Consider the following 17,452-nt stretch of genomic DNA (forward strand, 5'->3'; position numbering starts at 1 on the left):
TCAGTGGGTTAAGAAACATACAGCTCTGGAAAAAAAATAAGAGAGCACTTAAAAATGATGAGTTTCTTTGATTTTACCAAATTGAAAACCTCTAGAATATAATCAAGAGGAAGATGGATGATCACAAACCATCAAACCACCAAACTGAACTGCTTGAATTTTTGCACCAGGAGTAAAGCAGCATAAAGTTATTCTAAAGCAGTGTGTAAGACTGGTGGAGGAGAACATGATGCCAAGATGCATGAAAAAAACTGTGATAAAAAACAGGTTTATTCCACTAAATATTGATTTCTGAACTCTTAAAACTTTATGAATATGAACTTGTTTTATTTGCATTATTTGAGGTCTGAAAGCTCTGCATGTTTTTTGTTGTTTTAGCCATTTCTCCTTTTTCAGTTTATATAATAAAACAGAAACTGAAGTGGTCTCTTAATTTTATTTCCAGAACTGTAAATTTAAGGGCATAAAAAAGCATAAATAAAAGCACATATAATTTAAACTGTACTAATTATGGAGATATGTCATATGTAAATCACTTATAATTCACTTATAATTGTATTATAACATATAATAATGTGCCAATGTGTTTTTAAATAAATCTTAATAAATCCTTTAATAAAAGCCTTTTTAATTTACATTCGGTTCCTCCTTAACCTCATTCCACATGCTTCTTTCACTTTCAGTGATGTTTCTGGATCTCCCAGCTTGTCCAGAAATGCATGTCTAAAGCATGTCCTTTACTGGGGGCTTGTCAGGAAGTGAGAAATACCAACTCTATGCAGTTTTAGTCAGAGCGAAACTCGCTCACCAGCAGAACCAGTAAAAATCTTCTTTTTCTTGAGGACCTAAGACATTTCTCATAAAGTGAAACTTGCAAAACCTGCAACTAATTATTCCAGCAACTGTTTTAACCGCAGTGATGAACTGGTTCAGTCGAACTTTGCAGAACTTTTCTTGCTTTGTTCTTTAGAATATCACACAATGTTAATGAAAAAAGGTTGTTATGACACATTATTGTGTGAATTTGTTTGAGAAAAAGATGAATCTCCTGTTAGGTTAACTTACGTTAACTGTGTGCTCAGTGGAGCTGGGGGAGAAAGCTGCTCACGCTTCTCATGCAGAAACACTGAACATGGAACAGAAACAAGATTTATTAGCTCAAAAAACATGATTTAACCAGCTCTACATCTGTTTTTGAGGTTAAATCCACTTGATTTTAAATACTGCATTATGTATAGACCACAGTTTAAAGTCTTATTAAATAGGAAAATCAAGGTGCTATTAAATGAAATTACTGCAGTCTTGAAAAACAATTTCCATAGTATTAATCATTTTATTTCAAATTTAATCACTGTAGATATTTAGAGTAATCCAATGACAAATTTAGAAAATTGTTATATATAGACCAGGACTTTGAATGAATTTGCAGTCTTATAAACCCAATAAATCATTATGTACCTTAATGACACTATTAAATTCTTAAAGAAGCCTTTTCATATTATAAATATATATTTATATATATGTTCAGTTCTTTTCAGTTATGTAGTTATACATAAAGCAGAGTTCTAGCACACTACAAAATTCATAAATATCTCATTTTAGTCTATTTAAGGTAAATGTTTCAGGTGATATTACTGTATCATTTTGGAGTAATAGGAGGTCAAACTTAAGAAAAATTCAGTCTATTCAGTTATGCAAAAACTAAATTTTGGAATCATAGAAAACAAAAAATATTGAAGTTTAATCAAATGAAACCATTAAATTCTTAAAGAAGCCTTTCCATATTACTATTACAATACAATAGGAGGACAAACATAAGAAAAAAAATGTGTTATGCATAAATTAGATTCTAGAGTCTAATTTAAAGGACTATCATATCACACCACTAAATTCTTAAAGATATCATTTAAATTTATTCAAGGTATATGTTTCAAGTGATTTTACTGTAGCAATTTGGAGTGATCACATAACACCTTAAAATTCTTGTAGAAGCAATTACATACTATTATTATTATAAGTATCAAATGATATTACTGTAGCATTTTGGAATAATAGAAAGACAAATATAAGAAAAAAAAAATGTCTGTTCAGTTCCATTCAGTTATTCAGTTATGTATTAAGCAGATTTTAGAGCCATATAAAACATGGAAATCAAATAGTTATTATATTAATCCACTATATTCATAAATAATGTATTCTAATATATTTAAGATAAATGTTTCAAGCTATATTTCTGTAACATTTTGGAGTAAAGGAAAGTCAAACCCAGGAAAAATGTCTATTCGGTTTTGCATAAAACAGATTTTAGAGTCCTATAAAACAAAGAACTCAATCTGGATGAAATAACTCAATTACATTCTTGAAGAACCCCTTCCCATACTATTAAAAACACAAGTATCAAGTGATATTACTCTAGTCTTTTGGATTAATAGGAGGAAAAACATAAGAAAAATGTCTATTGGGTTTTGCATTAAGCAGATTTTGGAGCCATATAAAACATGAAAATGAAAGAGTTATTTTATCACAACACTATATTCATAATTCATGTATTCTAATCTATTCAAGATAAAAGTTTCGGCTAATATTACTGTAGCATTTTGGAGTAATGGAAAGTCAAACGTAGGAAAAAAGTCTATTCAGTTTTGCATAAACTTTCTTCAAAGATTTTGGATTCCTATAAAACAAAGAAATCAATGTGTTATCAGTAAATACAATGAAATTATTGAAGAAACCTTTCTGTTCTATTAATTGTATATGCATCAACTTTAGCATTTACTGTAGCATTTTTAAGTAATAGGAGATTAAACATAGAGAAATGTCCATTCGGTTATGCATAAAGCAGATTTTGGAGTTCTATAAAACAAGAAAATCAAAGGGTTATCACATCACACCACAAAATTAAAAAAGATCCTATTCTAATCTATTTAAAGTAAATGTTTCAGGTGATTTTACTGTAGCAATTTGGAGTAATGGGAAGTCAAACATATAAAAAGTCTATTCAGTTTTGCGAAAAACTAGATTTTAGAGCCCTACAAAACCAAGAAATCAAAGGGTTATCATATCACACCACTAAATTCATAAATATCTCAATTTAATCTATTTAAGGTAAATGTTTCAGGTGATTTTACTGTAGCATTTTGGAGTAATGGGAAGTCAAACATAGGAAAAAGTCTATTCAGTTTTGCGAAAAACTAGATTTTAGAGCCCTATAAAACCAAGAAATCAAAGTGTAATTAATTGACACAGTTACATTCTTGAAGAAGCTTTCATATACTGTTAATTATACAAGTATCAAGTGATATAACTCTAGGAATTTTAAATAATAGAAGGTCAAACATAAGAAAAATGTCCATTCGGTGATGCAGATTTAGGCAGAGTCCTATAAAACATGAAAATCAAAGGACAATCATATAGAACTACTACATTCATAAATAGCGTATAATATTCTATTTAAGATATATGTTTCAAGTGATATTAATGTAGTATTTTTAAATAATAGAAAGTCAAACATAGAAAAAAATTCCATTCGGTTTTGCATTAAGCAGAGTTTGGAGTCCTATAAAACAAAGAAATCAACGTGTAATCAGTAAATACACTGAAATTATTGAAGAAACCTTTCTGTACTAATAATAATATAAGTATCAAGTGATTTTACTGTAGCATTTTTGAGTAATAGGAGGTCCAACTTAAGAAAAATGCCCATTTGAATTTGCATAAACCATAATTTAATATATGTTTAATGAAATATTAGCAAATAAAAGTAAAATATTACTGTTATTAAATATGTCTATGCTTTACAGTATAATAAAGGAGTGTATGAGAGTTTGGAGCAGAGCTGATAGGAGCTTTTCTGAAGGTCACTGCAGAAACTGCCAGCACTGGACACCACCTAAACCAACCATCTGTCAACACACTGCGAGCTTCTCACCTGGGAGTGTGTTTCTGACGTTCATATGTGTGTGTGTGAGAGAGAGAGAGAGAGAGAGAGAGAGAGAGAGCAGAGATATCCCATAATAACCCCCTCAGGGTCTCTCCTCACTGTAACGGCTCCTGATAGACGAATCAGAGCTCCAGGGATTTTATGGAGCGTTTTCAGCTCCTCAGTGTCACATTTAGCACATTTACAGAGCTTTAAAAGTCTCTGTGCTGCCTGTGCTTTGTTTGATTGATGTGTGGTGAAAATGTTCACTATATATAAATGAGTGCTGACTATAGTAACATGTTAACACAGGTGATTAATGTGAAAACTATACGCATTAATCATTTTACTCATTTTTCAGCAGGTAGAGTACCTATAAATATATACAGCTCTGGAAAAAAAATAGTAGACCACTTGATGATGATGAGTTTCTTTGATTTTACCAAATTGAAAACCTCTGGAATATAATCAAGAGGAAGATGGATGATCACAAGCCATCAAACCAAACTGAACTGCTTGAATTTTTGCACCAGGAGTAAAGCAGCATAAAGTTATCCAAAAGCAGTGTGTAAGACTGGTGGAGGAGAACATGATGCCAAGATGCATGAAAACTGTGTAAGTGTAAGATTGTTTTACTTATTTAAGTAATAATGATCTTATTTAGTCTTACTTACACATTTTTCCTTGTTTTAAGCTATTTACCTCAAAATAAGGAAAAAGGTCTCTGCTCAAAGTTATTAATTTTTTGTTTTATGTCTAAATTTAAGCCAAAAAAATAAGTGATTTTTACTTGATTTAAGTCTTACTTTACTCATTTTGAGACTTTGAGATTGTAGCTTATATTTAAAAACCTAGCTACAAAAAAATATTATTACCCATTTGGCAGACGAGGAATATGTATGACAAAATATTTGAGAAGATTTGGGGAGCTTCAGGTACGATGATTGTTTTATTATTATTTTACTATTTTACAAATAAACAGTCCCACCTCCACCAATTCTTAATTAATGTTGTCTTATCTCAGGTGGCTGGGCTGTAATAATGTGCCCATGCGGAGTCGTGTACAGTGTGAAGTTCAATTTACGTGCAGAAAGTCCAAGAGACTACATGGATCTTCTCTTCTCTTGGAAACATATGATTAATGTGGCAGTATATGATTTTGCCCGGGGATTGGCAACACATGGTAACTAAAGACAGCCAGACGATTTGCCTTTTACCCCTCATGAGGGAAGACTTCTGCAGCCAACCGAAGAAAATATAAGGCTTGCCAAAGACAAGAAAATCTCTGTCAGTCTCCCATGGCTTGTAGAGAAGAAAATGCCATCAGATGTGAATGGACATCCAGTCACCGGTTCATCTAAACACTATGTAATCTATGACACGCTGCATGAATCAAACACCAAAGACGAAAAAGACTTCCTACGAAGAATCAACCTTGTACCTGAACTTGTGGAACAGTTCTTTTCGAGGATGGAAAGAAACAATTATTATCTTAACATGATGTCCCCTGCTAGCCAGGTATTTTTGATCAGATCTATAATACACCATGGAAATGTCAAATTAAATGAGGCAAGGCTAGAGAAGGTAAAGAAAGGACTGGGACTGGAGAACATTTCATTCGATAGATATGGACGAGCGACAATAGGTATCCTGTTTTTTTTTTTTCCTGTTTTTGTACCATTTCTTCCTTATTTAAAAACGTCTGCATTTAACTTGGTGTATTATTGTAGGAGATGTGCCAGAGCCTTTTTTGGCATACTCCATTGGTACAACAGCTCAGATGGAAGATGCAGTGACAGCACCCACAAGTGTGGCAGCAGGTTTGTAACAGTTTAACATATAAAGTGTATGGAAACTTGGCTTTAGGCTTTTTAAGCTATGTTACACAGAAGGTTTTTTGCATTTGAAAGATGTATTTCACTATTTCTATTCATTTAAATACTACTCTTTACATTATTTGAAAATAGCAGTGATTGATTCTTTAAAACCAAGGAAAAAGATCTGCCTGACTGTTTTTTTGGCTTTTCACATTTGTATTGCTGCAACTATAACACTGCCACAAACTTTTGTTTACTATATTAGATGACATGAACATAAGTAGATGTGAGGTTATTACTCAGTTGGAGCATATTCATGCCAATCGAGAAATTTGGAATCAGACCTTGACAACAGAACAAATCAGACTGGTAGGTTTTTTGTAATATTATGTATTTGTAATATTAAACAATTGTCATGTTTTTTCTGAAATTGTAATTTATAATTTACAATATTTTTCTCCCTCATGATTTCAAGCTTGACCGTGTGTTGGACACTCAGAAATCAAATGATGAAAACATTGTTCAAATCTACAAGTGCACTTTGAAAAGATCAGACTTTTTGACCCTGGGGATAAGCATGGAACTGGAGGCAACAGTGAGTGACACATTAATAGATTTACAGATTATTTAATTAACTTTATTGACTTTATTCTTCTGTCCCAGATTGCCAACTGTTGCCTGCAGCTAGTTACTGAAATTGCCAGACACCTGATTTAAAACAGCTCTTTCTAGTGTTTTAGAGAGAAAGGGCAGTAGTGAGACCGGTCTGTAGTTGTCAACCTGGGCGGGGTTGAGAGAAGGCTTTTTAAGCAGTGGTGTCACATGTGCTTGTTTGAAAGCAGTGGGGAATACACCAGAAGTTAAAGAGGCATTGATCGTGTGAGTGATAGCCGGAATGATTGCAGGTGCAATAGTTTGCAGTAGGTTTGATGTAACTTAATGTAACTTAATGTAACCTGAAGACCAGTGAACAGCTTTGATCACCAAAGCCGAAAGGATTTCTGGAGTCTAAATAGTGCATTAGTCTGTCTTTTGAGCGCATAATCTGTGAAGTACATTTTTTAGCAGACAGACACAACATTTTCAACAGATCTTTGAAGTTAAAAAAGGCTACAGAAGATACCACCACCTCTATAATAATAATAATAATAATAATAATAACAACAACAATAAAAGTAAAAACAGCAACAACAACAATAATAATAATTAATACAAATGTATATATTATAATAGCACAGAATCATAGTATATTATAACAAATATTCACAAAATAAATGCATGTGCACCACATTTTGAACAACTTACACATAAAACCCAGTGTCCTGGTTGCCAAGAGGGGAGCAAGATGACATCTTTTGATCCAGCATCAGGCTTTGGAAAAAAAAATCTCACATTTAAATCCAACAGATTTTGCCAATAAAGTACAAATGGAGAGGTTACTTACCGGAAGGGAAAGAAAAGGATCTTGATTGTATGGAGGCTTCCAGGTCACCACAACATACGGATCCACAGTGTAGGCATCAATTCCCTAAAACAAAATTGTGACTGACAAAGATCATAACACACACACACACACTTACTTTACTTTACACACTTACTTTTTTTCTCCAAAACTCACCCGATGTCTGGCAATTTCAGTAACTAGCTGCAGGCAACAGTTGGCAATCTGGGACAGAAGAATAAAGTCAATAAAGTTAATTAAATAATCTGTAAATCTATTAATGTGTCACTCACTGTTGCCTCCAGTTCCATGCTTAACCCCAGGGTCAAAAAGTCTGATCTTTTCAAAGTGCACTTGTAGATTTGAACAATGTTTTCATCATTTGATTTCTGAGTGTCCAACACACGGTCAAGCTTGAAATCATGAGGGAGAAAAATATTGTAAATTATAAATTACAATTTCAGAAAAACATGACAATTGTTTAATATTACAAATGCATAATATTACAAAAAACCTACCAGTCTGATTTGTTCTGTTGTCAAGGTCTGATTCCAAATTTCTCGATTGGCATGAATATGCTCCAACTGAGTAATAACCTCACATCTACTTATGTTCATGTCATCTAATATAGTAAACAAAAGTTTGTGGCAGTGTTATAGTTGCAGCAATACAAATGTGAAAAGCCAAAAAAACAGTCAGGCAGATCTTTTTCCTTGGTTTTAAAGAATCAATCACTGCTATTTTCAAATCAGTTTCTGTAATGTAAAGAGTAGTATTTAAATGAATAGAAATAGTGAAATACATCTTTCAAATGCAAAAAACCTTCTGTGTAACATAGCTTAAAAAGCCTAAAGCCAAGTTTCCATACACTTTATATGTTAAACTGTTACAAACCTGCTGCCACACTTGTGGGTGCTGTCACTGCATCTTCCATCTGAGCTGTTGTACCAATGGAGTATGCCAAAAAAGGCTCTGGCACATCTCCTACAATAATACACCAAGTTAAATGCAGACGTTTTTAAATAAGGAAGAAATAGTACAAAAACAGGAAAAAAAAACAGGATACCTATTGTCGCTCGTCCATATCTGTCGAATGAAATGTTCTCCAGTCCCAGTCCTTTCTTTACCTTCTCTAGCCTTCCCTCATTTAATTTGACATTTCCATGGTGTATTATAGATCTGATCAAAAATACCTGGCTAGCAGGGGACATCATGTTAAGATAATAATTGTTTCTTTCCATCCTCGAAAAGAACTGTTCCACAACCTGGCTATTTAGGCGGCCTACAAGTTCAGGTACAAGGTTGATTCTTCGTAGGAAGTCTTTTTCGTCTTTGGTGTTTGATTCATGCAGCGTGTCATAGATTACATAGTGTTTAGATGAACCGGTGACTGGATGTCCATTTACATCTGATGGCATTTTCTTCTCTACAAGCCATGGGAGACTGACAGAGATTTTCTTGTCTTTGGCAAGCCTTATATTTTCTTCGGTTGGCTGCAGAAGTCTTCCCTCATGAGGGGTAAAAGGCAAATCCTCTGGCTGTCTTAAGTTACCATGTGTTGCCAATCCCCGGGCAAAATCATATACTGCCACATTAGGCATATGTTTCCAAGAGAAGAGAAGATCCATGTAGTCTCTTGGACTTTCTGCACGTCAATTGAACTTCACACTGTACACGACTCCGCATGGGCACATTATTACAGCCCAGCCACCTGAGATAAGACAACATTAATTAAGAATTGGTGGAGGTGGGACTGTTTATTTGTAAAACAGTAAAATAATAATAAAACAATCATCGTACCTGAAGCTCCCCAAATCTTCTCAAATATTTTGTCATACATATTCCTGGTCTGTATTTCATCCCTGAGGCGAAGAATGAGATCTATTTTGGATCCTGTATGGTCTAGACCAGTCTCTTTACATAGCTGCCTTACCAAATCCACCTTAAAATATTCAGAGGAAATGAGCATTTTAACAATATTTTTTGAATTATTATTTTTTTAACTATACACACAAATTATGGATATAAGTAATAATGAACTTATTTCCTCTTCATTACTTCATTCAGAAGTCTGTCTTCAGTGAAAGACACTTCAGAAATCTCTGCTGGTTCTCTTGATCGGTGCACTTTCTCCCATTCAGTGTTCAGCACAACATCAGACCTATCCAGGGAGCCCAGAAATCAAATGAGGGCTGTACACTGAATTGGTTTCTTTTTGCACCTGCACAAAAAGAAAGTGGATTATAGCATGAAAAATGACAACATTGGAACAGGCATGTTTTGTTTCAATGGGGGAAAAAAATAATTAGACAGCAAACAACATGATGATGAGATCAGCACTTACTTGGTGCAAATGCATGTGTTATCATCTCAAGAGAGACAGCATTCCAAAAGTCTTCAATATTCACATCACCTGTGTATCCCTCAGAAGGTTCCTGAATGTCACTAACTGAAAAATACAATTTCTATTACAAAGTGTGGATTACATTGTGTAAATACATATGAACTAAAATATTAATTCCCTCAAATAACTTTTATTTCACTTAACTGCACAACAAAACTTGTGATATAACAGTCTTGATAAACGTCTTCTATACATGTTACTCGTTTCCCAATAAACTAATCTAGCCAAACCCACAACCCTCAGTGATAACCCAGCACTGTTGCCACCGAGATACCACTTCCCATTTTCCAAACAGAATATCAGTCATGAATTCAATTTAGTCACAAGCAGCAACTTCATAGGCAGAAAGCATAACACAATACATCTGAACATCTATGTTAGAAAAACTCCTGCTCAGCATTAGCGTTACATGCTACTGAGGAAGCAGTTATAAACAATACACGTAAAAAACATCACTGGTTACAGCACAGAATACCCAATGCACAACTTATTACAAAGAAAAGTCATGAAATATTGTCAGAAGTAGTATTCATCATTCCTTTCCAACTAAAGTAGAATTATTTAAAATCTAATTAAAAAATATTGTGCATGATGCTGTGTATTAGAAGGATGTGTAAAATGTGATTTCATGAGTGTTTGGGGAGCAGGGGAAACTCTGTAAGGAAAATCTGTAAGGAAGTTGTACTACAAAACCAGGGCTGAGAACCACTTGTTGACCTTGAATTGTAATTTGAAATGGACATGGCATCACCTTCAAAAGCTACAACATTATAACAAAAGATTTAACATTATTACTAAATCACTAATACTTTTGAATAAAACTGCATACCTTTAATTAACTTACCAGGCATGTTAAAAACCCCTTTTTTGTGAAGGTCCATCAGCACTACTGGAGGGTGGTGTCCACACGTAACACAATGAAATGTGTAATCATGTTCAGTTAGGGCTTCAAAATGCAAATAGGCATGGAGTAGCCTATTGTGGTTGGGAAGTTTAATCTCTGATGACTGCTCCATTGCCAGTTAAGCAAGTTAATAAAATCCAAACTCACATTCAGTAACATAGACTATAAACCTTGGAATATACTTTTAAGGAGCTTAAATATATAAATAAGACATTTAGGCACATTCATACCTGGAGTGAAGCCCTCAAATACATACACAAATGCAGGCTTAAAATAATATGGTCATCATAGTTGTGCAGACCATTCATCCATTCCTGATATCGGTACATCATCCCACAAGAAGGACACATGCTGCAGTATGTGGATACACCTGAAAATGAAAAGGATGAAGAAGCTCTCTCACTATTAAAAACATGCAAAACCTTTGCACTAATTACAGACTTTAATAAGACAGATCACAGACCTTCAGTAACACTGGTGAGCGTTACAATTTTTGCATTCCTGCTGATTAACATCGGCTCACTTAAAGGAACTCCTTCGGTGCATTCCTTGCAATACTTTTCAAGTGGGAAAAGATGTTTGGGGAAGTCATTATCTTCAGGGTTACGTACATTCTTTGGCAAGGTAGAAGGAATCTTTTTTTTTCTCATATATGTACTTCGCCATCCTGTCAATATCTGGTCTCTTCGGTGGGTACATATCACTGTGCTCTCTGACTTCTTCTGTGTCCTCTTCAGCCATTTCACTCACTTGATTGGATTTGAAAATCTCTCTGTTTGTTTGAAAAAGTGTCCACTTGGCAATATATTTATGAAGACAAGACCAGCCTAGCCTTCACACAAGGACAATGCCAAGTGTTTGTTTTCGTGTCATAAGTAACAAAAACTCTCCCAACTCCCAAGTCTGTTGTAGTATGAAGGTTTTTTTTTTTTTATCAAAAACAGACACAAAGTGTTTTGTGGGATCCCCGATCTTCACTAGAACTGCTAAAGGTGCTTCCTTCTCAGCTGCTTCATTTTTCAACTGCAAGCACAAATGTTTTTTTTCGATTCTCCAAACCATCTTCCCTCAACCATTTCTGTTAAAACATCCTCATGAAGTTGCATCTGTTCTGGGTAGGAGGAACAGTAATCCCCAGATCGTATATGAGCACACTGAAATGCTACAACTCCACTGCTTACTGCTATTTCAGTGGTAACAGAACAGTCATCAAGCTCACATTTGATTTCGTGCTGAGACCCCCATGTCTTTTTCTTAATATGAACAGGAGTAGGTGCACCTCTAAAAGCTTTCTGTACAGCATAAATCCCATTTTGAGAGTCAATACACTACACTACAGTACACTACACTACTTCTAAATGCGTAGCTCATTAACTATCGCCAATTTCAGTCTAAATATTTAATCATTTATGGTTGCTGGTTATTTTTATCTTCCCTCCAAACAGCACCACAGTCTGACACTTCCTCCCTGGGGTAAAGCGCAGTGCAGCTGAGTGGTAAAGACGACCCACAGCTAAAAGCATCACTGAACAGTAAAAAAAAAAACAACCCGAAATTGTTTGAAAGTCTGACGCGGCTCAAACGACACTGTGTCCCCATAAATAAGAGCTCCCAGCAGAGGCACTTTTCCTCTTCAGGATCAGGAGAACGCTCTGCATTTCACATTTCTCTCTCCATTTTAATCTAACCGCACTACATCAGGACAGACATGCAATTTACCACGGTCAACAAGTCCTGCCTCCCTCTATCTGCTGCTTTACCAGCCCCGGACAACTGCTGCTCATACCAATTACCCCTCACCACACTCAGCACTGATCCAGAGTCAGCCCTGCAGAGCTCTGCAGCTACAACTCACCATCTAATCTTCTGTTTTTACACCATACAGCTGCAGGAAAAAGTGTGTGAACCCTTTGGGATTTTACTTGGATTTCTGCATAAATTGTAAAAAAAAAACACACATCATTAAATGTGTTCTGATCTTCAGCTACGTCAAAACAATAGACAAACACAGCCTGTTTAACCCTTTGAACTCTAGGCTGTTTTCATGTGTTTTTTCTCTTTCAGGTCTTATAACACAGTAATTATATCAGACAGACACATGCCCTGATCTCTTTTACTCCAGAAGACATACGGCTGCTCAAAAATATCATCATTTAAAATGTAAAAAGGATTTGTCCATTGTAGGTTTGAAAATAAAGGATACTTAAATGAAAAAAAAAAAAAAAAAAAAAAAAAAAAGCATAGAAAAACAGTTCCGGTTAACCGCTCTCATAATAACGTTTAACAACACGGCAAAAAAATGAATTATGTAATTTACGTAAAAATGAAGTTATTTTGAGAAATGACTGCCTATTTAAAAAGCAACAGAAGTTGTTCATTTGTCACATTTATAAAAAAATTTTTCTCTCCCACAACGTTAATCCTTTACAGCTTTAAAAACATGTATTATGCAAATTAGGCAATGACGTCAGCTAGCAACTTCTAGCGACTTTTAGGACAGCCAATAGCCAGGGGCGGATTTTACCACCACGCAATTGCTTGGGGCCCCTGGGATCAAAACGAAAAAGTTTAAAAAAATTAAAAAACTTTTTTGTTTGACACCAAAGAGACACGTACATGCAAGTTAAGCTAGGCAAGGTAGACTAAGGTAGCTTCGGTACAACCATGAAACGGTCTCATCCCAGCGGTGCCCAAAAAATTTTTTTGCAGCAGCAAGCGCCGGGTAGAGAGCCGATCACCGGGGCTGTTTGCCCGGCGTAGTTTCAGTTTCATTATTGACCCAATCAATACTCTACAGATACATTAAGAATCATAAAACTTATTTTGCTTTAATTTAATCTCCTTCTGCTCTTACCAAACACAATTCTGGTTGTGTTCACATAAACATAATACCATCTCTTACAGTGTGACAAAAAGCAAATCAATAGTTTTGAGTATATGTATGTATAAATGCTCTCAACTCAACACCAAATTTGACATATTACAGTAACAGCTCAATCAATTGAATAGGGTAAACATGCGATGAAGAACATTGGTATTTAAATTGTGTGAAACTGACACCAATAAATGCATAATTCCTGCTATTTACTTACTTAGAAGATTTTTTTTTCTCAGTATTATAGTCTGTGAAGTGAAGTGTTGAGAATAGATTTGCGATATATTGATTATCGCTGAATCGCAGTTTTGAGATCACCGTTATCATTAATTTACCACAGCTGAAAGGTACTGGAAAAAATTATAAATAGGCCTTGAAAGTGCTTAAAAAGTGCTTGAATTTGACATTGTAAAAGGTGTATGAACCCTGAATATTGCATTTTGCTATACAAAATAATCCATTTGATCAGGGCCCCCGAAAAAAAAAAAACATTGCTTAGGGCCCCAGAACTTTCAGATCCGCCCCTGCCAATAGCTACTTGCCGTACTGGGGAGTTGGCAACACTAGTCCTGAAACTACGGTCCTAAAACTGCAGCCTCTGGTTCTGCAATCAGACTTTTCTCACCGGCACAGCACTCAATAAACAAACAGTCAAACAAAAGCAGACGACCCTCTACTCCAGACTCCATGCCGTGCTGAAATACGATTCAGTGCTGATTTATGTAATCCTCTACAACACACCATCATCATCATCATCATGAGTTAGCTTCAGTCGTCAGTTCCCAGGGTGCCGTTCACAGCCGAGCACCGGCACAAACAAAATCACAAAAAGCATCCCGGGGTCTCAGAGGAGCAGAGGACGTCATCCGTGCTCGTTACCGTCGTTCTCTCCAAACATCAGCCTCGGCCATTTCACTCTCGAGCGTATTAATTAGCCGTGCCGAATCGCGGATTGTTTCCACAGGTGGGGTTTCAACCCCCCCCCCGGTCCCCGGAGTGTCTGTGGCCTCCCGGTTTAATAATTACCAAACAACAAAAGTTTAGTGTGCAGCAGGGCCCCAATTAAGGGTTTAGTATGCAGCCAAGCGCTTTACGCCTGTTACTTATTTATTTATATATTTGCTAACTGTTATTTTACGATTCGGAAACAGAATGCCTCCCGAGAGAAAGAGAGAGAGAGAGAGAGAGCACGAGGGGAAAATTCAGAACGTGCGAGTGCATTAACAAACAGATAGCGCAGAACGAACATTATGCTAAGCATAAAAGCATTAAAAGTGCAGTGTCACTGCGGTACACGCTCGTGTACTCGTGATCTGGAGGTGTAGGCAAGTCTCAAAGGAGAATTTAACCCCTCAGGTTCATTCAACAATAAACAATACTGTTTTTCTTTTCCATCACAGCCAAAAGATTACTGCATTTTTCGGGCCATAAAGTGCACCAGATTATAAGGTTCACTATTAATGAACGTCTATTTTCTGATCTTTTTTCATACATAGGTTTAAAAGATTATATATATATATATATATATAGATATATATATATATATATATATATATATAGAGAGAGAGAGAGGGAGAGATATTATATTATATAGATAGATAGATAGATAGATAGATAGATAGATAGATAGATAGATAGATAGATAGATAGATAGATAGATGATATTATAAATTAGTAACACCCAGTGATGGGAGTAACGGCGTTGAAATAAACAGCATTACTAACGCCAGTCTCCATGTTGATGTGGAGACAGTAAAGACCTACAAGTACCTTGGTCTGCAGCTGGACAACAAACTGGACTGGTCAACAAACACAGACACCCTGTACAGGAAGGGACAGAACCGGCTCTATTTCCTGAGGAGACTGCGGTCCTTTAACATCTGTAAGAAGCTTCTGCAGATGTTCTACCAATCAATCGTGGCCAGCATTCTCTTCTACGCTGTGGTGTGCTGGGGAGCAACATGAAGAGGAGAGATGCATCACGGCTGGACAAGCTGGTCAGGAGGGCCGGGGCAGTGGTTGGAATGGAGCTGGACTCTCTGGTTACAAAAGCTGAGAGAAGGACTTTGGATAAACTGCTTTCTATCATGAACAATGATAGTCACCCACTTCACACCACCATCATGAAGCAGAGGAGTGTGTTCAGCGGCAGACTGCTGTCACAGAGCTGCACAACAGACAGACTCAGAAAATCCTTCATCCCCAGAGCCATCAGACTCTTTAACTCCTCTCATCGGGGACGGGATGCTGCTGACAACTGAGTTTAACCCAGTCACACCACATGGACATTATTCAACAACTTAATTATTTATATTAACACTTCCCCAACCTCACTTACAAGTACACTTTACTCATGATTGGGTATTCACATTTTCACATTCTCTTTTTAGAACTATATTTGTTACAGATGCATATTTATATTATATTTCTACGTCACATCAGTCACTTTCATAATCAATGTCATTGCACGCTGCACTTTGCTCTGTTAATTATTTAGTTATTTCATGAACATTAGCAACATCTACTGCACTGCTCCGTTTACAGATAGATCTTTACCTTGTATAGTAAGTTTTTTATAGCCTTATATATTTTCTATTTTTCTGTGTTTTAATTTATGTTTGAATATGTTTCTTATTGTATTGTGTTGTTGCTGCTGGATGCCTAAATGCCTACATTTCTTTTGGGATAAATAAAGTATCTATCTATCTATCTGACTGCCACTATAACACGTTACCATTTCCCACACCCCGTTACTGCACGTTACTTTAGCCGCTCAATAAACGTTTTCATTAACTTCGCGCATACAGACAAATACGCAAGTGTGTGTGTGTGCGTTGTGTGTGTGAGTCCCAAGGAAGGGGAGGATGAGATAAACGCCTAAGCAATGATTGTTGTCTTTGCTGCTCTCTATTCATCTGGCTTATGAAACATGCTCTGAGAAGATGTAACACAAAAGTAACGCAATAGTTACTTTTACGGGTAACTAGTTACTTTTATATACTGTTTTGGAGAAGTAACTAGTAACTATAACTAATTACTTTTTCAAAGTAACATGCCCAACTCGTAACCCAACATCACTAACGTTGGGTATACACTGTATGACAAGTTTTGGAACCCTTCTTTAATTTTATAACATACATCACATAAAAATAAAATAAAAAGGTACCATGGATGACCCTATAAAAAAAGGGGGAAAAAATATTAGAAAATTAGGGTATTCTTAACAGGTAATGTCCTAACGAAACACTAAACATAACGCTAACATATCTAACATATCTAACTCTCAAAGTGAGTGAGGTTGTCGCCATTTTTCCCTTCTAATAGGAAAGCTGGGGGAAGCATCTAAAAAGTGTAACAAAAGTAAAAGTAAATATAAAAGTAAATATATATATATATAGGTAATACTTTGTCTAAAGAGTAAGTTTTCAATGAAGTTTCTTAGCAATCAGCACTAAGGCTGGGTGCAGCAACATTAGCATTAGCCGCTAACCACAGTGCTAGCGAGGAACCTTGAGTGTTCCGGTAATCCAAGGAGCTATCAGCTAGCAGTTCGTCCCACGTAGCTTTTTTAACATGGTAAACACACAGACTACAGACAGATATATTCGCCTTTGAAAAGCGAAAGAGCTAGCACTGCGGTTAGCGGCTAATGCTAATGCTGCCCAGCCTTCGTTCTGGAGAAACTTCACTGAAGGAAAACTCAGCCTTATAATGCTGTCCTTACGTAGAGTGGCTTTACTGCTTTTTATTACCTGAATGGTAGAATTCATACATAAGGAGAACCGGATTATAAAGAGCACTGTTGATTTTTGGGAAAATAAAGGATTTTAAGGAATACGGTAGATGAAAAGATAGTGTATATGTAGGGATTCTAGCTGATTTCCATTGATTTAAGCTGGTGTTTGATGGTCAAGGTGTTGAACAGCTAGTCATCCAGGTGGAAACTTACCCCGTTTTCTAGTCTGTCTTTTCCTAGCCTGTGTGTTTTCTCCCCCGTGGGATCTTCAGCGCATGGCTGTGTTTTGTTTCTGTCTTGTCTCTGCTCCAGCAGTGGAAAGGAATTAGAAAAGCAAAACGCTAAACTGAAAAGCA

General features: G+C 35.9%; 2 protein-coding genes across 2 annotated transcripts in view; both read right to left on the minus strand.

Annotated features, from left to right (window-relative positions):
• The window catches only part of st3gal1l3 (ST3 beta-galactoside alpha-2,3-sialyltransferase 1, like 3), a 385,371-nt gene that overhangs the window by 316,656 nt on the left and 51,263 nt on the right, over nucleotides 1-17,452 (minus strand). The gene's annotated exons all lie outside the window — the stretch shown is intronic.
• Nucleotides 7,122-8,293, minus strand: LOC111193065 (uncharacterized). Its single transcript, XM_049475277.1, has 5 exons — nucleotides 8,244-8,293; nucleotides 8,072-8,161; nucleotides 7,696-7,799; nucleotides 7,471-7,590; nucleotides 7,122-7,402 (listed from the first exon to the last, which is right to left on the minus strand). The coding sequence occupies exons 2-5, from the start codon at nucleotides 8,109-8,111 to the stop codon at nucleotides 7,331-7,333; spliced, it is 336 nt and encodes a 111-aa protein (XP_049331234.1). The 5' UTR covers nucleotides 8,112-8,161; nucleotides 8,244-8,293; the 3' UTR covers nucleotides 7,122-7,330.

This window comes from Astyanax mexicanus, chromosome 2 (genome assembly GCF_023375975.1).
Source record: "Astyanax mexicanus isolate ESR-SI-001 chromosome 2, AstMex3_surface, whole genome shotgun sequence".
NCBI lineage: Eukaryota > Metazoa > Chordata > Actinopteri > Characiformes > Acestrorhamphidae > Astyanax > Astyanax mexicanus.